Source organism: Podarcis pityusensis (genome assembly GCF_964106645.2).
Source record: "Podarcis pityusensis genome assembly, chromosome: 3".
Taxonomy (NCBI): Eukaryota; Metazoa; Chordata; class Lepidosauria; order Squamata; family Lacertidae; genus Podarcis; species Podarcis pityusensis.
In genome coordinates, this window is record NC_138026.1 from 93,878,589 (window position 1) to 93,903,324 (window position 24,736).

A 24,736-nucleotide genomic window follows, 5' to 3' on the forward strand; every position below is an offset into this window, starting at 1 on the left:
ATGGAGGGGGCTGACAGCATCAAAACTCCAAGGGGGTATTGTTTCTCCCATAGCCGCAGCCTAGGATTCAAACAGAAATCAAACAAGCTCCAAAACATAGCTCTCAACCTCTCTCCAGCTTGTTGACTTTTACAGACTGTCACCTTTCCGCAAAAGGCAACCCTAAACTCTCCTCTCTTTGTCCCTGCTAACTTTCTTGGAGCTCAGTGAAAAGGAGAGCCTGTGACAATTCTGTTGAAATCATAAAGAGAGATCTGCATTGGCTCCCAGTACGTTTCCGAGCACAATTCAAAGTGTTGGTGCTGATCTTTAAAGCCTTAAACGGCGTCGGTCCTGTATACCTGAAGGAGCGTCTCCACCCCCATCGTTCAGACCAGACACTGAGATTCAGTGCTGAGGGCCTTCTGGCGGTTCCCTCATTGCGAGAAGTGAGGTTACAGGGAACCAGACAGAGGGCCTTCTCGGTAGTGGCACCTGCCCTGTGGAACACCCTCCCTTCAGATGTGATGGAAATAAGCAGCTATCTTCTCTTTAAAAGACATCTGAAGGTCTTTAAAAGACATCTGCTTAGGGAAGTTTTTAATATTTGATGCTGTATTGTTTTTAACACTTGATTGGAAGCCGCCCAGAGTGGCTGGGGAGACTCAGCCAGATGGGTGGGGTATAAATAATAAATTATTATTATTATTATTATTATTATTATTATTATTATTATTATCATCATCATCATCAATGTATGCAAATAATATGCTTGTCATGACAAATGGTGTGTTGTGAGAAGAGCCAGAAGACACAGCGATACCTTAATGCACAGGTGGGCGACCTGTACCCCTAAGGTTGCCTGCAGCCGGTGGAGGCAGGTCCATTAAAGCAAATGGGACACTGTCTGCCCAATTTCCATCTGACCTCAACGATCAGCCCCCAACACCCCTGTCCTCTTACTTACCTCCCATTCAGAGATAGCACTGCTGCCTGTCAGCTTCCTCCTGCTCAGTCTCAGTGTTGTCCTTGTAGAACTCAACTGAGGTGATAATGGGGGCAAAACTAAAGACACATTATGGCCAGGTAAAATCACTAGAGGAGGGTGGGGTGTGGCTGGGGGGGCCTGGTCTGGCCAGAGCTCCAAATACCAGATAGAGAGACTTGGAGGATCATGTATAGCCCTTGGATCTAAGGTTCTCTGTCCAATGCCTTAATTTTTCTTGGATTTCAGCTTGCATGTGTCTTCTGAATTCAGGCTTCCAGATGCAGCCCCAGAGTTTTGGCTGACTCTACGCATCTTCTCTTGGAAGCAGACGTAGCTATTATCCTGGCTCCACGAAAAGTTCAGGAATCTGAAGATGACATCCATGCACACCTATTACCTTCCAAGTGTCATGTGAGAAATGGATGCAAAGTTTAAGAACCTGGAAGCCCGTCTTCCCAAATGTTATGCCAAGATGCCCCCATGTAGGAAAAATATGCCATTGTAAATGTTTACACCGTCTGATTTAGAGCTATACAGTTTCCCTTCAGCCATAAACCAGAACAAATACTTAAAGATTTATTACATCCTTCCCTCCAGAGACCTAAGTAACTGTAGTTAAATAATTGAGCAGTTAAACAACACAGAGTACCATTATTCTACTTCCAGGATTCCTGAGAGGCATATTGTTTTCCAAAGGGATTAAGGTCTAAAAGCTGAGCCTCTAAATATGTCCTTTGTCATTCCCATTGAACAAAGGGCACATGTGTAATTTTTCCCCTTATGTGCTCCATCACATTACACTGTGCTTCCCCCATCCCCATAAACAGAAATGAGCTGATCTCAGAGAGACCTGAAAGCTTGCTTAGGGCTCATCTACACACTTTCTTTAACCATATGAAGACTGCTTGAAACTGACACCATATGAAGGGTGGCCTTGGCAATTATACAATAACCTTGAGCCAGTCACCCACTTTATATTTTACTGCGCACAGGGGGGGGGGTATTTGAACCAGAACAGTGCATTCCTGGTGGCAGCTGGTGCTGGCCTAGATAGGCTACATTTGATATGGAAGGGTAATGATGAAGAATCACCCCACAAAAACCACATGTGTATTCCTCATATTGATAAAGCATTTGCGAGGGCTGAACAGGGCCATGGTCTTTGCTCTCCTGCTATGTGATGAAGCATCAGAGCATAAAAGATGTAGTGTTGCATTCAACCCTGTCCTGCTCAGAGTAACCCTACTAAAATTAATGGGCATAAGTTAGCCACATCTCTTAACTTCCATGGGTCTGCCCAGAATAGTTCTAGCATTGAATGCCACCCACACTTTCCCATCTATCTCCCACAATGGGAGGTCCACTGAAACTGCAGGTCTGCTGTATAACAAAGTGCTATAAATGTTGACCAGGAATAAGCATTGCCAGCCATGTTGGCCATAACTTTTGACGGGCAAAATGCATGGTAATGACCCAGGATGTTCAAGGAATATCTGTCTATGGAAACTCATTGTTAAAGTATGGTATGTGTGTAGAAAAGGAACATAAGAAAAATGGGATGCTTTGCAACAGAGAAATGACTGAAAGACACAGAGTGCAAGCAGATCTGGGAACTGCTAAAGAAATGGCATCTGGGGCTGCAGATGTCTCTCTTTGAAGATCTGAGGTGTGGCAATGAATTTGATGGTTTTAGGAGTGCTATGCTAGCTGTCTCCTCCTATGCTCAGCTTATGTATTTGTAAATAAAGCAAATACTGGGAAATTGTAAGTTCTCAACGACCTTTCCTCCCAAAGGAAGCCAAAATCAGAGAAGCTTCACCCACCGTCACCCCTGAAATCATTCACCTCTCTGGGAAGTGGACACTAGGGCTGGGCGATATATCAATGTATCGTCCAACACTGGTTTGAAATTTGCATCATGATAATTGTTTCATAATATTTGAGCTGGCAATATACTGCGAATCACAATGTGTGTAAAAGCTAGGCGATATCTGGTTTTCAACATTGCAATAACTCACCAGCTAAACCTCACAATATCATCAGCTTAACATTGCAATCTAGCCAAAGTCTGAAATAAGGATGGGACTATACAGAGGTGAACAGGACAATGTCCTGGCAACTGCTACTACTTAGAGGTCTAAAACAGATAAATGACAATATTATCAATCATCACACACACAGTTTCATCAGCAGGCAAACTGAAATGCATCCCAACAGGACTTTTGGTTTGGGATGCATTTTGGCTTACCTGCTGCTGAAAGTGACCATGAAGTGATTGATAGTATCATTTATCAGTTTTAGACCCTTAAGTAGTAGCAGTTGCCAGGACATTGTCCTGTTCGCCTCTCTGTAGTTCCTTCAATATTCCAGCTATCGTGATATATCACGATGTTTAGCTGGTGATATATCACGGTATTGAAAAATCAGTTATTGCCCAGCCCTCGTAGACACTGCATAGAAATATTCAGTATGAGGGCTAAGTCAAAACTGAATGCCATAAGAGCTCACAAAAATTTGTATTCAGTACATAGAAGCACTTAATTTTATGCATCTGAAGTATACTTTTTTGTAAGTGTTTTTATGTATTTACATTTTTTAAAAAGTAGTTGATTTTCTGTTATGCGAAGTGGAGAGGTAACTCTTTAGGCTTTCAACTTGCTTTTTGTTGTAGGGTATATTAAGGACTATTTAGCTTCAGGAAGAAAAATTGTGTTCCAGACATCAGACATATACACTCAAGTTGCACCTACTTAAAAAAATAAGAAGAGTCCAGCTGAATGAGACCAAAGGTATATCTAATCTAGCATCCTTTTCCACCATAGTGGCCAACCAGGTGTTTATAGGAAGACCACAAGTCGGACATGACTACAACAGCCCTCTCTCCACCTGTGATTCCCAGCAGATGCAGACTGCCTCTGACCCTAAAAGCAATATATACCAATCATGTCTAATAGCCACTGATAGCCTTATTCTCAATTAATTTGTCTAATCTCCTTTTAAAGCCATCTAAGTTGATGGCCCTGACCACAATTTGGAGAACTGAATTCCACTGCTATGAACTCTCTGAAATACTTTATCTTGTCTGTCCTGAATTGTATACCATTCAGTGACACAGAATGACCTCATGTTCTAGACAGGGGTGGAATCACTCTACTCACTTTCAGCAGGCAAATTGAGGCAACACTACAGGTAGAGACCCTCTAAACTGAGCAGAGGAAGGGAGAGACACTGCTTAGGAGCCATGTGAAGAACATCAGGCACAGGGTCCAAATGTGGTGCACCAGCCCTATCTGACCCAGAAGACTCTGCCCAGACCATCCACCTCAGATGACACACCCTCATTGGCTCTGCACTTGCACCTGCCCCTACCTGGATGGAATGTGTCCTTGAGCTACACTAATACCTCTTGCTTGCCTTGAAGGAGAGTGGCTTGTGTCTAGCCACACCCACTTTTGCAACACCAACCAGGGCTATGTGACCCCTGGAAGGTTGTCCATGGGAAATTATCATAGACTTGAAGAGCTTGAAGGGGCCCTAGTGCAACCCCCTGCAAGGCAGGAATATTTAGCTGTCCCATATGGGGATCAACCCTGCATCCTTGGTGTTATCAGCACCACACCTTAACCAACTGCGCTAGAATGTGGCCACCAAACTGAAAAAGGTTCGCCACCCTTAACTGAGGGGAAATAGTCTAATGTGGAGTTTTTGCTGAAGGACTTAATATTTCACCCCCATGGAAGCATCTTGCAGGACTATCAACAGCCACTATTCCATCAAGTCTGAAGCTTTGGTCAGATATTGTCTGAGGTATAATCTTAGCGGGGACATGGCTATGGGAGCTACACTTCTAAATCTAGCACCACATCACTGCCTATCAGTGGTCTTTTCCTTAGCTTAAAGATTTGTGTTCTCCTTCCAGAAATCCAAAGGCCTCAAGTAGATAATTACTGCTCTACAAAAAGAAAAACAAGCAAAGGCGGAATCATGTTAACAGCCATTTGACAATAGTGTGTTTTTCAGCTGACTCACACATTCTCTCTCTCTCTCTCCCCCCCCCTCTCTCTCTCACACACACACACACACACACACACACACACACACACACAGCCTCTCTTTCTGTGCGCTTCAATTGGTTTGAAATATAGCCTAGCATTTATCTTGGCTGCATTAACAAGATCTGTTTTACCAATACATTTATATTTATGATGACTAAGGGCAGATTATAGCTGTTAAAGTTGGTCCTCCTGACATGAAAACACTACTTTGTCATTAATACATTTTCTAGTATAAACTGTGATGTCAGGTCAATGGAAAGGGTGAAAACTTTCCTAAAGTATGCACATGTCTTTTTTCCCTTCTTCTCCGAGCAATTGAGCCCTAATGGAATAACAAAAGGTCATAATAACAAACCATTACAGCTTTGGTCTTGGCAACGAGGCCTACAGAAGAATCTCCAAGAAACAGCCATCATTTCTCCAATGTTATGGCATGAGGGTGACAGGAACGGTACACAGATGTGGGCGCAGCATGGCGGTAGCTATGTGAAAGCTGAGCGATCAATTAGTCAGTTGTTTACCAAAAGCTTTCCTAACTGACGCTAACCAGAGCTCCAGGAAAGAAAGAAGATCCCTGCAGCTGTCATAGGGAGCCCACAGAGCATGCGCTCAAAGGCTAGCGAGGCTGCTATAGCCAGCCTACTCTTCTGAACACAGACCAACAAGCAAGAAGCTAAAATGGTGGCCCCTTTTTTATCTGTTTCTCCTGCACCAGCATTTCTTGGGTGTCACATCTATAGCTAAGGAACAAAAGGAGGGGGCCACCAGGTACAAATACAATTGATGAGACTTAACAGTGTTTCCATTTTGCAATGGGGGCACTTCAGAATATGGAGCATTTTTGTCTTGCAAAGATCTAAATCAGGCATAGGCAAACTTGGCCCTCCAGATGTTTTGGGGCTGCAACTCCCATCATCCCTAGCTAACAGGACCAGTGGTCAGGGATGATGGGAGTTGTAGTCCCAAAACATCTGGAGGGCCGAGTTTGCCTATGCCTGATCTAAATACCTTGGGCATATAAATTAATATATGGTGTCCATACAAAACTTGGAGGAATGCTACCATCACTGTGCTGCAGTGATTCCTTCTTAACCACTGCATTCAGTGGGACTTATACCTAAATAAGTGCTTTGGAATTGCAGCCAAACAGTGCAGTCCTATGTAGATCTACTCAGAAGTAAGCACCATTTGACCTTCAAGGGACTTACTCCCAGTTAATTGTGTAGGATTGCAGCCTCACAGTGTAACCCTAACTGTATATGCTCATAAGTAACTTGCGTTGGATTTGATGGGGTTTGCTCCCAGGTTAAAGTGGATTGGAATTGTCACCTCAGTCTACTTATGCAAGGACTAACACCTGAGGCTAATGCAATGCCATGCATAGATGTCCCACCTGCAAAGTCCAAATCCCAGGGTGGAAGTAAGAATGAGCATATTTACTTCATTCTTTTATTGTTTTAGGGCAGGGGTGCCCAAACTTTTTTCAAAGAGGGCCAGATTTGATGAAGTGAACATGTGTGAGGGCTGAACAAAGTTGGTTTTTAGGACTGAACTTTTTGAGCTTTTTGGGCCAGATTAGGCCCCCCAAACAGACTTTGGACATGCCTGTTCTAGGGGTTCACTCTATCTGGTATTTCACTCCATCTGCCTTCCACTTTAACTTAGATCACTAAAATTAATATTGGAATTGGCACATGAGCATTTTGCCATTTCTGTTCGCACCTTCCCCACCCCCAAACTCCTTACAGATTGATCTGAGTGTCCATCTAATAGTTTAAGCAGTGTGCCACATTTTATTTAGATCTGCCCTTAATTTTAAAAAATGTCTCTCTGTGCTGGGAGGAGCAGCACTGGGCTGCTGATAAAGTCAGTATCAGCTGAATCTAAGTAAGTATCAGCTGAATCTACTGTTCAGGTTTTCAGGAAGGACTCTCAAAGTTAGGTCTTTTCACAGGCGACACTAACAGTGTAATCCTACACATGTCTACCCAGAAGTACCTCCCAGTTCAACAAAACTTACTCCCGAGTAAATGCAATCACAAGCACACTTACTAGGGAGCAAGCCCCAATGAATTCAATGAGAATTACTTCTGAATAAACATGTTTAGGATTGCACTGCAAGAATGCCTTTTACAAAGTGCCTTCAAATGTATATATAACACAAGGATCACATGTTTTTTAACTGCAGTCTCTCTAATTGTGACTATTCATTCAAATCAAATGAACTTGCAGGTGGGTGCCATCTGTTCCCATGAACAAACACAGTCTTATCAAGCACATCATTGATCCATCAGTCTACCATTTATCACAGATTAACTCAGATTGCCCTCCAAGCACCATGGCCTTCCCTGCAGTAAGAATTATGAGCTGTGGCATGTCTAAATCATTAGGCCTGGACACATTTAACGTAGTTCATTATGATGCCATGTGCAGATACAATCAATTAACAGATATATATTTATTTATCTATTTTAAATGCTGCCTTTCCAAAACAGTGACCAAAAAACAAGAGAGAGACACTAAGGATAACACCATGGGTATAACAAAGTGATCTTGCCTAAAAAAAAAATCTGTTAGTCTTTATAGTATACCACAGAATACTCCTGTTTCCACCCCCATAAAGTTTCGGCATCTTTCGAGAGTTCAGTTCAAAATGTTGGTAATAAACAATTATCTGGTAACATTATACTAATCTGAGTTACAAATTACAATGCAGGTCTTTTTCTCTAAGAAGCCAAGTAAAATTATAACCGGCAGGAAGTATGGGCACAAATTAGCCAACAAATTAAACACTTGGCAAATGAATGAACAAGACACATAGGCGCTTAAATTTCTTTCACTGATATCAGCGGGAATTTTTAAATGCTGAGATTTGGCTGGTTTGTGCCCTATGATAACAACATTGCAACTGCTGAACAGACAAGCACTTTAAGGCAAAGAGTCCTCTGACCCCTCCCTAACATTCGATTATCTTATACACAGGGTCTCCAACTTTAATGGTTCCAAGTTTAGATACTGTGAAAAAGCTCCCAAACAAGGGGGCAGATTTGTAGAGATGCTTGTCCGCTGGATCACACATGCGGTAGCTGCAAAGAAAAAAATAGGACATTTATTAGTGAAATTATGGCAAAGGACTGTTAGTGTGTGAAGAAACGGGTTACATTGTGAGAAAAACACTGTTACCTTTAAATTTGCCCACACAGTGTGACTGTTTCTTCACACAGCTGCCCCACATTTTAAAACTTTTGAGGGGGCTCTTAGGACCCAGTTTTACATTTATTTATTTTTATCCTGCACTAAGGAGGGACCATAGCTCAGTTGCCAGGGCACCTGCTTTTCACACAGCAGGTTTAATCCTGGCAACAACACTCAAGAAAAAGTATTTCGCATGGCGACGTTCCAAGTCTGTAGCTGTAACAGTGGTACTTTAAGTGACGTGCAGAGTCTTCCATCTTTTGAGAATAGCGTCTCATTCACTTTCCTAAGGTGTCTTACAAAAGTGAATTGTGAAGGGAGCTGAAAGAGTTAAAATGGCTTTTAAAACCTCTTGGGTACTTTGAAATTTATTTCCCTGGCTGCTGTGGGCTTGTCAAGTAACTGATGGGGGGCATGGAGGGGTAGGAATCACTTTTGCTGTTTGGACATTGTGGAGATAGAGTGGTAGGAGAATTATTTTCTTTTCACCATTTACTTGGCTGAGATTTAGTGTCCTGTCATGCTAAACTCTCCCCACGCAGACAAGGAAGGCACTTTGCATTTGCCAGATGAGTTCTTGGGATGATTGCGGAAGACCTTCTCTCGCCCAAATTTATGGTGCCCCCCTTGAAAGTTTACACTTAGTTGTATTTATAATGGCTTAAAGGCTTAGCAAAATCCTGGACGTTGGCCGTCCTGCGTAAGACCTTCAAGCTTTATTACTGCAAATTTAGACGGATAATGTTATATGATAGACCAGATTATGGGACAGAAACCTGTGAGATCCTCTGTGTTATCATTAGAGCAGTCAGCCAAGCAAGACTTATTGGTTGATTAATAGTTTTAGAGGAAGATGATTAATTAAACAATACAATTAAATACATTTGTATATTACCAAAATATCAATAGTGCTGCCTTTTCGAGATATTGAGGGAAGCATGAGATAACTTTCAATTAACGTTCATTGCAAGAAAGTAACTGTTGTTTTTAAGGTACTCTTTTACATTTCCTATTATGGTAACCTGCTGGAACCAAAACTGACTTTTAAAAAACCCAAGTTTCCCCTTAATTTTCAGACCTGGCCTGAAATGGTTAATCAAATAATGCTTAGGACTGCAATCCTAGCTCCACTTATGTGGGAGTAAGTCTTGCTGAATTCAGTTAAAACTTACTTCTTGTTCAAGTTGTACTGTTAATTAATTAATCAACAAGCTCACACGAAATTACTGGGGAGCAGTATAGAAATGTAATGCAATGAGTGAATGAATTAATAATTGTTGCAGCACAATTTAATTAGTGTTGCACAACTGTACTACAATTAACTAAGAAAATGCCCTTCATATTCTGCTCTTCTAAGGGTACTATACTTCACAGAACTAAGAGGCATTATTGATGCTAAATAAATTTTTACAACGACAATATTAGAAGAAGTAATAGCAATAGTACTCCGTGCTGTTTCAGTGGGCAACACTCAGGCTAGTTTACATGTTAGGTTATGTAAGTGAAAGGCTACCTCTCCCTGTTTGTTGCATCTAGCATGGCTTGCCACATGGAGCCTCGTGTTTGCATCAAGTTTCCCATCAGCTTCAACTGAATGTAGAGATTACCAGTGCTGTCTTAGACATTCTGTATCAGGGGTGGAGAACCTTTCCAGATGCTGTTGGATCCCAACTCCCATCAGCACCAGCACACATGGCCTATGGTCAGGGATGAGGGGAATTGGGAGTCCAGTAACATCTGGAGGACCACAGAAAGCTTTAAGAAAGCCGACTTCATAAAACTTAGGGAAGTGCTGGGTGAGATCCCATGGACAGTAATACTAAAAGGAAAGGGAGTTCATGATGGCTGGGAGTTTGTTAAGAGGGAGATAGTAAAAGCACAACTTCAGGCAATACCAATGAGACGGAAACATGGAAGGTGCCTAAAGAAGCCAGGGTGGCTGTCTAAAGAACTTTTAACTGAGTTAAGATTAAAAAAGAATGTGTACAAAAAATGGAAAAGGGGGGAAACCACCAAAGAGGAATTCAAACAAATAGCCAGCACGTGTAGACACAAAGTCAAAAAAGCTAAAGCACAGAATGAACTCAGGCTTGCTAGAGAGGTTAAAAGCAACAAAAAAGGCTTTTATGGGTATGTTCGTAGCAAAAGGAAGAACAAAGAAACAGTGGGGTCACTCAGAGGAGAAGATGGTGAAATGCAAACAGGGGACACAGAAAGGGCTGAACTCCTCAATGCCTTCTTTGCCTCAGTCTTCTCCGATAAAGAAAACAATGCCCGACCTGAAGAATTTGGAGCAAATGATTCAGCAGAGGAAACACAGCCCAGAATAACTAAGGAGATAGTACAAGAATACTTGGCTAGTTTAGATGTATTCAAGTCTCCAGGGCCAGATGAACTGCATCCAAGAGTATTAAAAGAACTGGCAGATGTGATCTCAGAACCACTGGCAGTCATCTTTGAGAATTCCTGGAGAACAGGCGAAGTCCCGGCAGACTGGAGGAGGGCAAATGTTGTCCCTATTTTCAAAAAGGGGGAAAGAGAGGACCCAAATAATTACTGCCCAGTCAGTCTGACATCAATACCAGGGAAGATTCTGGAGCAGATCATTAAGCAAACAGTCTGTGAGCACCTAGAAAGGAATGCTGTGATCACCAATAGTCAGCATGGATTTCTGAAAAATAAGTCATGTCAGACTAACCTGATCTCATTTTTTGACAGAATTACAAGCCTGGTAGATGAAGGGACGCAGTGGATGTAGCCTACCTTGATTTCAGCAAGGCATTTGACAAGGTGCCCCATGATATTCTTGTAAAGAAGCTGGTAAAATGCGGTCTTGACTATGCTACCACTCAGTGGATTTGTAACTGGCTGACTGACCGAACCCAAAGGGTGCTCATCAATGGTTCCTCTTCATCCTGGAGAAGAGTGACTAGTGGGGTGCCACAGGGTTCTGTCTTGGGCCCGGTCTTATTCAACATCTTTATCAACGACTTGGATGATGGACTCAAGGGCATCCTGATCAAATTTGCGGACGACACCAAACTGGGAGGGGTGGCTAACACCCCAGAGGACAGGATCACACTTCAAAATGACCTTGACAGATTAGAGAACTGGGCAAAAACAAACAAGATGAATTTTAACAGGGAGAAATGTAAAGTATTGCACTTGGGCAAAAAAAAATGAGAGGCACAAATACAAGATGGGTGACACCTGGCTTGAGAGCAGTACATGTGAAAAGGATCTAGGAGTCTTGGTTGACCACAAACTTGACATGAGCCAACAGTGTGACGCGGCAGCTAAAAAAGCCAATGCAATCCTGGGCTGCATCAATAGGAGTATAGCATCTAGATCAAGGGAAGTAATAGTGCCACTGTATTCTGCTCTGGTCAGACCTCACCTGGAGTACTGTGTCCAGTTCTGGGCACCACAGTTCAAGGAGGACACTGACAAACTGGAACGTGTCCAGAGGAGGGCAACCAAAATGGTCAAAGGCCTGGAAACGATGCCTTATGAGGAACGGCTAAGGGAGCTGGGCATGTTTAGCCTGGAGAAAAGGAGGTTAAGGGGTGATATGATAGCCATGTTCAAATATATAAAAGGATGTCACATAGAGGAGGGAGAAAGGTTGTTTTCTGCTGCTCCAGAGAAGCAGACACGGAGCAATGGATCCAAACTACAAGAAAGAAGATTCCACCTAAACATTAGGAAGAACTTCCTGACAGTAAGAGCTGTTCGACAGTGGAATTTGCTGCCAAGGAGTGTGGTGGAGTCTCCTTCTTTGGAGGTCTTTAAGCAGAGGCTTGACAACCATATGTCAGGAGTGCTCTGATGGTGTTTCCTGCTTGGCAGGGGGTTGGACTCGATGGCCCTTGTGGTCTCTTCCAATTCTATGATTCTATGATTCTAGGTTTACCACCCCTGTTCCGTACAGAGACTTGGCAAATTACACTACTAGACATTTGAGATAAGCATGGAGAGGTTTCAAGCAAAAACAGTCTCCACATGGCTTAGCCCTGACCCATAGCAGATCCAAATTTGAACCCTGTTTGTTTGCATATTTCATAAAAAGTATACACTGTTCAATGGGGGGGGGGGACCCAAAGCAGTTTGCAAAAGATGAAACAGTAAAATCAAGGAAAATTACAACCCTACTTTAAATTAAACAAAAGTTAAAATACTAAAACAGATTAAAATTGCCTCAACTTTTGAAGCTTCCGGGTAGGCTTGTCTAAAGAGGAATGTTTTTAGCTGGTGCCAAAAAGAGTACCTTATTGATCTCAATAGGCAAGGATTGTTGCATTGCTTTTTATCCCCCAAATGGGATCTTCAGCATATCATGCAACAGGGGAGTTGTATGCAAATTGTTTACTATTGCATTAGATGCAGCTATACCTGTTTTCTGAGCATCAGTTTGAAGCTGAAGGAGGTTCAGTCATGAAATTACTATCAAATGGTAGTCTAGATCACTGGCTGCCTCTTAATACCCTGATCCAAAACTGAAAAGTTAAAGATATTCAACTCAGCGGACAATCCTTTGTATGTTTAACTTAGAAGTTACTCTGAGTTCTCTCTAGTCAAATGAACTCGTTTACCTTCAGTGCTGAACATAATGTATGAAGACCTAGAAATATATGTAGTAATGCAGGAAGGTAAAGTCGATGGACATAAATGCATACTACCCAAATACAGGCCATATTTTTAAATTTTTAAAAGTGGCATACACATCAGTCCTACACAAGGTACTTGGGTGTAAGTCTCAAGGAACACAGTACGTAGGATTAGCTTCAGAAGCAGTGCCACTCATCTACTGAGCAATGGTGTTTCCAGATAGGGGCCTAACTTCCAAATGGGTTATTGAGATATCACAAGCAGGTCATTGGCAACAGTGTTTTCCCTTCCCAAATCAATCCCACCCACCCCCCATAAAGGTAAACCTGGGTTAAATTGGCGAAGATACAGACCAGCATTTTGCTGCCAGCAATAAATGAGGAGCACCCCAACACTATGCCAGACGTGTAACTGTTCGTGATTGCTGTCATACTTTACCTTTTTAGTGTTTCCAGTGGCTCCTTTCTGTCTATGATGCCGTTTTCTGGGTCAACAGTTGTAAGAAGACACCTGCAATGGCAAACGACATTTTGTAGTAAACAGGATCAAACAGCTGATTATTCCCTTTGCCAACCCCAAGCTTACCTGCCACATGCCATCACCTCTCTCAGTTCCACATCACCAATTATAACTTTGCCCCAGGTGTCCTAAGGGAAAATCAAGCAACAATTTGTGTTTACTTTCATACTAAACCTCTCATACTCAGGTTCAACAGATTTCACCCCCTATTTGCTGATGTGCAGCTGCTTAAAACTAAAATGGAAATGATGTGTTTTTTTCTAATGAAAGGGTCAGATGTTGCTAAACCACAAGACTGAAAGAAGGATTATATTAGTACTTTTCTTTTGCATCATCTGGAATTATTTAGCCTAGCAGATGGGCTAGTTACTTACATGGACTGTTCTTCTGAGCCAGAAAGGCTAGTTATTACATTCTTCAAAACCAAATTCCCATGACTGGTTTTTAAGTGGAAGAGGCATCAAAAAGGCCCTTTCCAACCCAGTTTTCATGCGATAAAGTGGTTTTGTGGAAGCAACCCGATATGGTAAAACTTGAAAGTCGCCACATGCTGACAAAAACTTGCAATAGCACAGGGACAGGGAACCTGTGGCTCTCCAGGTGGGTTGGGCTCCAACTCCCATCAGTTCCAGCCAGCATGGCCAATGGTGAGGGATGATGGGTAGTGTAGTTCAGCAACATCTGGAGACTTGCATGCTTTTTACATGACCCCTATGTGAAGACAATCGTCGGTAGTATTCAGCTAAGTTTAAATCAAAGTAGACCTGCTGATATTGCCGAATATGGCCATGTTAGGTCCATTAATAACAGTGGATTTTAATCCCAACTATGTGGTCTAAACCACAGAACCTAGGACTTGCCGATCAGAAGGCCAGCGGTTCGAATCCCCACAATGGGGTGAGCTCCCGTTGCTCGGTCCCTGCTCCTGCCAACCTAGCAGTTTGAAAGCACGTCAAAGTGCAGGTAGATAAATAGGTACCGATCTGGCGGGAAGGTAAACAGTGTTTCCGTGCACTGCTCTGGTTCGCCAGAAGCAGCTTAGTCATGCTGGCCACATGACCTGGAAGCTGTACGCTGGCTCCCTTGGCCAGTAGAGCGAGATGAGCACCGCAACCCCAGAGTCGGTCACGACTGGACCTAATGGTCAGGGGTCCCTTTACCTTTACCTATATCTTAGTTGACTACTACCCTGCGTCACTACTTCTTCATTGTCCTGACATTATATCTAGTAAGTAAAGGGGAAAAGAAAGAGGGACACATAGTGTATATGTGGGCAGCTGGGTAGATGCTTCAGGAGGGGAAATGAGGGGAGGGAGCTGGCATGTAGATGCAGAGAGCATGAGAGAAGATTCTGCAACACACAACAAAGAAAGAAATGGGTTATGGAAGACAGATGAAAGAGAAGAACTGAATTGTGGGGAGGGGAAAGAATGAAGGGGAAGCTGGAGCCATTCTTCACCTCAGTCTCCAATGGCTCCCCAAATAGCTAGTCACCTTCACAAATGTGTGCTCACATGCACAATCTCATCCTCACTATGGCCTGGTTATGTAAAAGTTGCCATTCTTGTGGGAGGAAAGCCAGTTGTGGGATTTTGACAATCAGTGCAGCTGCTTCTGAGGGAAGGCTGAATGTCATTTTGGGTTGAATGAGGGCTTCACTGAATGTTTAGGCACAGGGCGGACACTCTGCCAGTTGCAGAGTTGGTGTGGGTTGACTAGGAAGAGGGACTAGGAGGAGGAGGACCTGAAGAAGTGAGGTAAAGGAGTAGGAGTCCACTTTGGTTAGAATGAGCTGTTTAAGGATCTGAAGGAGAGAGGCACCATTCTTTTACTCCCAGCTAAAAGCTCGAAATTCAGATCACATTGGCATGCTGCCAAAGCTGCTTCTCCCACACTTCACCACAAGATGGCAATATTACCACTATAAACTAACTAACCAAGCTGCAGTCTCCAAAAGAGCTGTATCATAATTCAGTAGAATCATAGAAGGAAACCCGAGGGTCATCTAGGCCCCTCTTGCAGGCTCAGCCTCAAAGCAGGAGCCTCCTTATCTCTGCACTGGTTCACCTTTGTGGTGAGACATCTGAGGGTGAAGAATCCACACCCCTGCCCTCCTATCTGGTACTTCCCAACACTTTTTCTTGCTGTCCTCATTTAAGTGGGTTCCTCATTTTAAACCCTTGCTTCCATCTCACCTTTGCACCCCTGTTGATCTCTTATACTGCCTTAATGTGAAACTGGTTATTAGCTTCCACTTTGGGCCCATTGTGACTCTAGCCCAAACTTTCCAGGACTTGCATTTCTGCCTTCCGTGTGCTCAGCTGCTGGTGCCCCAAAATGCTGAAGGGATATTAATCTGTCCCTAGACAAAGCCATTGTCTTTCGAACCAACCAATCAACCAGGTTAGTGATCAAATAAGCAAGGTTTCTGTTTTGTACACACACCCTCATTGTCACAATGCCTTCCAGAGACTATCATCATTATAATAGCAGTATTGTGCAAACATTCACAATGCGGGGGAGATTTGACACTGTGCCTTTTGCCTAGATTTGGCATGTTCTACCGTATTACACTGGAAAATCCTGATTCATCCTGACCTGCAACATTTCAGAAATAAGGAGGCGGCAGCAGAGAGAAAAATACTTCAAGGCCAAATGAGATAACCTTGGCTGAGAAGGTTGCAATATGGAACCAAATGCAAAGCATTTTCTCATAAAGAAAATGAGAACATAAAATCTCAACAGCAGGTTGTGTGTGTACGGAAATGGGAGGTGTTATTTTTAGAGGCAAACCCATAACAAACCGATATGCATTCCAGCTCTTAGCTCTGCTAGGAATGCTTAGAAAGTTTATATGGAGGGAATACTAGTTTCCCTTAGGGTAGCTGCCATGCAGCACCACACAACACTGGAAGTGCATCTGAGAAGGGTACTGACTGCTGAATTGTCTGCTAATATTTCTGCTAGCTATGCAAAGATTAACCAGTACAGTAACCAGTGAATAAAGTGGAATGTGCATGCAAGCCCCTAAGAAGGAGATCCTTTTCCAAAAGGAAATGTCACGCAGAAGAAACATTGAAGCTCATCACTTTTAGGGCTTGGAAATATACCTGCACAATGCCTATTACTTTAAATTAAAAAACGACACCAGTTCTACTGCTGTATATATATTTTTTCAGGATCATGGTAAGGAAGGAATGGGTTAAAATTCTATCCCTGTGCCCTGTGTCCTCTATCTGGATTACTTATTTTTAAATGAAAATGAAACCAGAGATAATGTCACTCCAAGTGAAACATTTAGGTTAGGTGCTCATTAATACAAATTGGTTCAATGAAAAGCCTATCTTACTGTTTGCATTTAAATCAGTGCATCTTGTAAATAGTCTGGAAATGGAAATGATTGCTTTCTCCTCAGTTACACATGTTGTAAATGTTGCCAACATAAAATCCTTGTAACTGTCTATATTCTAAGATACATACTGTATACTGCAGTTGCTACACTATAGCTCAGGTGCTTTTCCAAATGCTCGCATAAAATGTTTCTTTTTAAAAATGCACACATTTTGGATGAATTGTTTTAGAAACCAAAGGGAGACAAACAACATTTTTTCTACCTCCTCATAAGCTCCACAGCCTGAAACAGTAATGTTTGGTCTAAAATGTCGCATGTTGATTTTCTTCTCCATTCTGGAATTTAAATCTTCCATTGAAGCGTCTGAGATGATTAAGAGGGGGGCACAGTCACTATAGGGAACCTGTGTTGCAAAGATACATAAATATTACCAATGTCACTACAATAGCAGGTTAATAAGCATCTTGCTGGCATCCCTCTCAAGCATTCATCATGAGCACATTCCACAGATTCCTCAGCAGCAATAGCAAAAAGCTGCCTTGCCATTTATTATTAGCTCTGGAAAATCCCACCAGTTTACACCTCTTAATCTCTTCCCTCTTTTCGGTACTTAGAATGCAAGGAAGACGTTACAAAATTTGTGACATCCCATGCAATGAATAGCCCATGAAGTCTTATCTATCGATAAAACAGTCTCTCGGACTTTAACTTGTTTATTTATTGCATTTACATCCCACCTTTCCTCCAATGAGCTCAAGGTAGAATACACAGTTCCCCTCATCCTCCATTTTATCCTCACAACAGCCCTGTGAGGTTTGGCTAAGAGTGAATGACTAGGGCTTTCCCCCCAGCCTGAACTCAGTTCCAGCAGTTCTCAGATGGGTGCCATTGCCATTATAAGAGAACAAGGGAGGTGTTCATGGTGAGTTTAGGCACCTCCCCTCCCCCCTACAAAAATAGCACTGTCCATGACGGAGCAGATATTTAAACCTAGGTCCTAGTCTAGCCATTACACCACACTGGCTCATCCTCTTTCAGAAAGGCCAAGGGCTCCAAGTAAATTATTATTTATGTATTATTAATTATTATTATTATTTTATACACTGCCCATCTGGCTGGGTTTTCCCAGTCACTCTGGGCAGCTCCCAACAGAATATTAAAAGTACAATAAATCAAACAGATGTCTTCTAAGAGTCAGGTAGTTGTTTATTTCCTTGACATCTGACGGGAGGGCGTTCCACAGGGCGGGCGCCACTGCTGAAAAGGCCCTCTGCCTGGTTCCCTGTAACCTCACTTCTCGCTGGAAGGGAACCACCAGAAGGCACTCAGAGCTGGACCTCAGTGTCTGGGCTGAATGATGACTAGTCCCAGGCTAGTCCTGACTTACATTTTTAAAATCAGCTATCAATTCAGATGTAAAAATATGGCAAGGATTTATTTTTTTTAAGCAGGATGACAAATGATTAATGCTCACAATAAAACAATATTTATTTATCTAACCTCATCATTAGGTTGAAAAGGTTTGTGAATCTTTTCACATTTTCTTGGCGCCATGTCGGTCTCATAATGTACCAGCCGATATGGTTCTGACTTCAAGAAAGTGGTGAACCAATGAGCCACTTCATCACCACAGTCCCGTCCTTGAATATCAAGCCCAAACACCCTGTTGGAAATTACAAAATGGAGACAGGTGCTACACAAGGTAATACCATTGTAAGGACGTTGGTTTTATCCTCAGTTGAAAAGAAGACATTCTTGTAAGGGAGTAAAACTCAAATCTTCCTCAGGTCCACTTTACTAATTCAAGAGAACCATGTTGTTGTGTTTTTATTCCAGTTTTATTTTTAACCCCTTTGCTGTTCACTTTATTTTTCTCGTTGCACACCTTTGTGCATTCTCTCTTCACACCACTTCGGGTGTGTCTGAATATTTAAATTTGTTACAGAAAAACAAATCCCTCTCTCTATTGGCCCTCCCTCCTGTGCTCTACTCTTTTAACATACACTTCTTTTCTCTCAACATCACAAGGCCTCATCACTATTAGCTCCCTCTTTTTATCTGCACCCCCATCTCTACTCTTTCCTGCTGAGATGAGCGGTAGTAGCACTAAAGACTTTTATTCTCCAGGATGAAGCACACATTACTAGCTAGCTGAATGGGAAAGTTGGTGCCAGCTGCATCATGTGCTTTCAAAGAGGATGAACAGAACTAGTAAACAAGCATTGTCCTATTCAAACTTCTACTTTTGATGAACTTGGGTGAGCCTTAAGATACAGTGGTACCTCAGGTTAAGAACGTAATTCATTCTGGAGGTCCATTCTTAACCTGAAACTGTTCTTAACATGAGGTACCACTTTAGCTACTGGGGCCTCCTGCTGCTGCTGCGCCGCCAGAGCACGATTTCTGTTCTCATCCTGAAGCAAAGTTCTTAACCCGAGGTACTATTTCTGGGTTAGCAGAGTCAATAACCTGAAGCATGTGTTACCCAAGGTACCACTGTATTCATAGAATCATAGAATCATAGAGTTGGAAGAGACCACAAGGGCCATCGAGTCCAACCCCCTGCCAAGCAGGAAACACCATCAGAGCACTCCTGACATAGCCTCTGCTTAAAGACCTCCAAAGAAGGAGACTCCACCACACTCCTTGGCAGCAAATTCCACTGTCGAACAGCTCTTACTGTCAGCAAGTTCTTCCTAATGTTTAGGTGGAATCTTCTTTCTTGTAGTTTGGATCCATTGCTCCGTGTCCGCTTCTCTGGAGCATCAGAAAACAACCTTTCTCCCTCCTCTATGTGACATCCTTTTATATATTTGAACATGGCTATCATATCACCCCTTAACCTCCTCTTCTCCAGGCTAAACATGCCCAGCTCCCTTAGCCGTTCCTCATAAGGCATCGTTTCCAGGCCTTTGACCATTTTGGTTGCCCTCCTCTGGACACGTTCCAGTTTGTCAGTGTCCTTCTTGAACTGTGGTGCCCAGAACTGGACACAGTACTCCAGGTGAGGTCTGACCAGAGCAAAATACAGTGGCACTATTACTTCCCTTGATCTAGATGCTATACTCCTATTGATGCAGCCCAGAATTGCATTGGCTTTTTTAGCTGCCGCGTAACACTGTTGGCTCATGTCAAGTTTGTGGTCAACCAAGACTCCTAGATCCTTTTCACATGTACTGCTCTCAAGCCACCTTGAAGTGGGAAAGCACAGAAGGGGGAAATGGAATTCAGGTAGGGAACACAAATGAATCAAGCAGGGGCACATTAGCCTGTGGGCCTTATTATTTCTTTATTTATTTGAATCATAGACTCATAGTGTTGGAAGGGACCCCCAAGGGTAATCTATTCCAACCTCCTGCAAACTGGATTATCCATAAAACATTATCTAGAAAAATCTCAAAACAGCGGAACTCACGGTGATCAGGTCTGCATAATTAAAACAATATGTTTGATATAACCATCTGAGTATCATGAATCAGGTTTTAAGAGAGAGGTCCTAGCACAGATTATTTTGTCTTTGATACTGGACTCTTGTTCAGTACCATCATGAACAGTTAGGGACATGTGACACCTAACAACAAAGGCCAAGAAGGCAAAGAGAAAACAATATGTGGAAGTAACGTTTTCAGCCCAATTAAAAAAGAGAGAGACTAAAGCCTATTAATTCATCACCTGCAAGTCTTCACTGGATTGTTCTTAGGAGCAGTGATAGGGATGGTCAGTTCCTTCATTTCTGGAGCATTCAGGATTAAGAGACCATTTTCACAATTTACAGAGACCAGAACCAGGCGAGGCTCCTGCCGAGCTGTGACCATATGACCATCTTCCTTAATCACGAGCCAAAATCTATGATTAAACATAGAGAGAATTGTTAATCCTTTAAATGTTATACCTAAATTGCTGACAGGCCATGAGAAAAATATTGTTACCTGCCACCCCAATCTCCAAGCTGTGTAAGATTCCAGGACTACAAGGAGTGCTTATCTGCATTCTTTGATTCCATTTAGATCACGAGGCACAACAGAGACTGTGGTGTCTTTATGATATATGGTTTAATTATACAGGTTTATAAGGGGAGTTTACCATGGAGGGATCTTCAGCATTACATTCCAAGAGGTTCTGGCTTCCCCCATAGCCACAGCACTGGATCCAAAACAGACATCAGCATCCTGCTTTTTGACTCTCCCTCCAGCCCATTACCACTCCGTTGCTTGGCTCCTTACTGCCATTCTAAACTGCCACCTACCTAAAACACTGGCCTTCTATTTATGAACTAAACTCTCAGCTGAGGGAGGGAGGAAACCCACCCATTTGCAAATGAGATTTACCCTTTCATCCTTTGAAATGCTAACGATTAATTACTCCAAAGTAACACCTCACACAGGAGGCATGTCCTGGCTTAATTGGCTTTTGACACTTAGCTTAATTGAGGGATTAGCTAAATCTAGCACACAGTTTAATTACACACTGGGTCTGGCTTAAATCCACATGTGTCTAGCTTTGATGCCCCATATGCTAGCACCTATAAACCTATAGCAATATTTTAACACACTATCAAAGCAAGCATCCTTATTGATAAATGAAGTGGTTTGTTGCAGAACACAACTGGATGCCTTCATCTGACCCAGCTGCAACAAAACATGTCTCTCCCCTATCGGTCTCTACACCCACTGGCGGTGTAATTCTCCTTCAACCCCAAAGGCACACTCCATTGGCAGATGGATGCCAACAACAACAACAAGGCCTTTTAAACTGGGGGTGGTGCTGCTGTTGCTGTTACTATGTTATGCAAGGGATGCGGGTGGCGCTGTGGTCTAAACCACTGAGCCTCTTGGGCTTGCCGATTGGTGAGCTTTCGTTGCTGTCCCAGTTTCTGCCAACCTAGCAGTTCGAAAGCATACCAGGGCAAGTAGATAAATAGGTACCGATGTGGTAAGAAGGCAAATGGTGTTTCCATGCACTCTGGAACTCCTCACGGTCCTCCGTGCACCAGTAGAAGTTTAGTCATGCTGGCCACATGACCCGGAAAGCTGTCTGTGGACAAATGGCAGCCCCCTTGGCCTCAAGTGAGATGAGCGCTGCACCCCATAGTCACCTTTGACTGGACTCAGCCGTCCAGGGGTCCTTTACCTTACCTTACAATGTTATGCATTTTTGTGTTTTTATATTGCAAACAGCTGGTGATCCTCGGATGAAGGGCGGTATAGAAATTTAATAAATAAGCCTACAAACGTCATAGAATTCCAGATTGTAATTCCCCACGGACACCGCCTGACTGAAGCTCTGGGAGATGTGTAGCAACAGCAGCCGCACTCGGGGCAGAACGGGCTTCGCCTGCAGGCGCAAGGGTCCTAAGAAGCTTCGTTGCGCGCGGGTAGCAGCTGCAATAGGGCCGCCCCAGTCCCAAAAAAACGACGCGCAGACAACACGGTTCTCACACCAATAAGGGAGGGAGGCGCTAAACTGGCCTCATTTGTCTGCGCGCCAAGTTTGTCCCACGCGTGAAGAATTGCAGCGGCCTGCACAGGCGCGCGGGAGAAGGAAGCGGACGCAGCGGTCCGCGAGAGCTTTATGGTGCCATTAGAAGCCCGTTAGTCTTCAAGTCGCCACAGGACGGACTCGCCACACACGCGGCCCTTCTTCCGCCCCCGGCCCCACATTCCTTCCCCTCAACTCTCGAAAGGAAGCGGAGCCTCGTCGCCTCCCTCCCTCCCTCCCTTTTCCTCCCTCCCGCTCTTGCGCCCTCCACCCCCTCTCCTTGCCTGTCGCGCAGGTCTCCGCTGCGGACGCCCAGCTTGGTCAGCTCGGCGCTCTCGAGGGGCAGCCCCTGGCAGGACTTGACCGGGTAGACGGCGAGGCTGGACACGGCGCCCACCCGCACCAGCTCTCGGCGTGCGCGGCGCCGGCCCCAGCGCCAGGCCGCGGCGGCTCCCAGGCCCACCACGGCGACCGAGGCGCAGAACAAGGCCAGGCGGGAGGACGGCAGCGCAGGCAGCGAGAACCGGCCTAGCGACGCGGCCATGGTTGCCGAGGGGGAAACCGTGTCGCAGGCGGGAGAACTTTAACCCGAGGCGGGCCTAGGCCGGGCCATGCCTCCCTTGGCCCGGTTCCTTTGCCAGCTTCTCGCTTGGCAGGCGCCGTCGCTGCAGGCGCCCCCGCCTTTATCCAGACGCTATGGCAGCTGGTATTGCGTTCTTGGGCAGACCTACTCCAAAGCAAGCCCCACTGAGTTCAGTGAGACTTACTCCTGGGTAAGTGCCTACGGGATTGCAACCCAAGCGTGTGCATGTGTGCTTACTCTCACCGTTGGGTTTCTTGGCAACCCAGAGAGCTGTATTTTGGGGAGGGAGGAAACACACACACACCTCCCAAAGAAAACAGCTGAAAGAATAGAAACACTCCACTTTCAGGGCTCAGCATGAAAAAGTTATTAGGCAGAGACCTAAAAAAAACCAAATCAATGAGTTTTTACTCTTTGTGTTGGAACACTTTGCCACTTTCCTTTCAGGTCAGCCAGAATACCAGATTATACATCATGGTACCCACAGTGATGGATGGGACTTTGTAGATGCCCTAATTCTGTCACCTTCCCAAATCCACACATTCTTTCACTACAAATGGCAGAGAGGGAGACTAAAGACAGCCCACCTCTCTCCCAGTTCCCCTTAGGCACTGAAGGCAGCTCCCATATAGGTTCAAAAGTGCATCTTCCACTTGAAACATCCATTTCTTCCAGTTGGGTATTAACTGATTAATATGCCATATTTTCCAGTTTTGGGATCATTCCTGTGTGTGTGTATATGAAAAGTAAACTGATTGTTCCTTTCCAAAACTAACTTCAGGTTAAATCTGGGCATGTTGCCTGGTTTGGGGGGGAAATCATACTGGCAGACTTTGTAACAACATAGTGTATTTACATCAAATGAAAGAGTCCTATGGGGAGCTGAAATTTCCAAAGCCGCCTACAGAATTTAGGTAGTCATGTACACTCACATGTAAGGAAACAATCACATCTGAAGTAGTCCTTTTTAGAGCAATACCTCTATACATGCATACATTATAGCCCCTTGCTCCAAGATATTGAGGTAGAGGAATAATTTATTGACTGGAAAACACATGAAGGTGCTTCAAAGAACAAAATATTACAATGCTAATTCAAGAACCATTTTGCATTGGCTTTTGACATTTGAAGTGTTTTATTTTTCAGACCCACCTTATTTTCGTGATTGCAAGAAATTTTAACCCTTTTAATCTTGTGCTTCAATGTTGTAACCCACCCAGGGACCGTAAGGTGAATCTTAATAATAATAATAATTTTATTATTTATACCCCATCTGGTGCTGGATTTTCCCAGCTATTCTGGGCAGCTCACAGCATATATCAGAACATACTAAAACATCAGACATTAAAAACTTCCTGATACGGGGCTTAATGCACAGAAGACTATCAGGATTTGTTTTTAGAACAAGTATATTCAGCTTAAGCAGGAATCAACTATTTATGAGCTGTCCAATGACATATATTGGGATACTGCACAGCTAGATCAGAACAATTCCCTTGTGAGCTGCAGTTAAGACAAGTATATTTAAAAAAAACCAAATTTAATTACATTGGGCTTGAGTTGTGTTTCATTCTACATTAAACTTCTGCTTTGGAAAAAGTAACCATTTATACTAAGAACTCAACTCCTTTAATATTTCCCTTTCTCAGTGACAATCTGCTGGGAATTATACTGTTAAGAGTCTGTTGTTTTTGTAGGAAAAAACTATGGTGACAAAGTTCAGAGATAAAAGTTAAGCTTATTGAAGTCTTATCTGGTAAAATATAAAAGAAAGATTACTTGGGTGTTTGGAACCTACTGGCATAGCCCAGGCCTTTAAATGTGTTTTATAGTTAATTATTCCCAACAACATAGAATTGTAGAGTTGGAAGGTCATTTGAAGCTTATTCTTCTTGCTGTTTTTAAACTCCCTAACACACACAGACATTTATTAACATACCGGTAACTAAAACTGGCTGTAGAACGAAGTTGCTTCTCAC

General features: G+C 43.4%; 1 protein-coding gene and 1 long non-coding RNA gene across 2 annotated transcripts; one reads left to right on the forward strand and one right to left on the reverse strand.

Annotated features, from left to right (window-relative positions):
• Positions 1-716: 716 nt before the first annotated feature.
• Positions 717-8,007, forward strand: LOC308474262. The gene is made up of 2 exons (XR_013984630.1): positions 717-2,485; positions 2,517-8,007. It is a non-coding gene; the product is annotated as an uncharacterized lncRNA (long non-coding RNA).
• Positions 7,462-22,853, reverse strand: LOC308474178 (mitochondrial amidoxime reducing component 2-like). Its single transcript, XM_081000285.1, has 7 exons — positions 22,459-22,853; positions 20,369-20,542; positions 18,197-18,359; positions 16,959-17,099; positions 13,411-13,472; positions 13,264-13,335; positions 7,462-8,108 (listed from the first exon to the last, which is right to left on the reverse strand). The coding sequence occupies exons 1-7, from the start codon at positions 22,716-22,718 to the stop codon at positions 7,979-7,981; spliced, it is 1,002 nt and encodes a 333-aa protein (XP_080856411.1). The 5' UTR covers positions 22,719-22,853; the 3' UTR covers positions 7,462-7,978.
• Between the last annotated feature and the right edge of the window lie 1,883 nt (positions 22,854-24,736).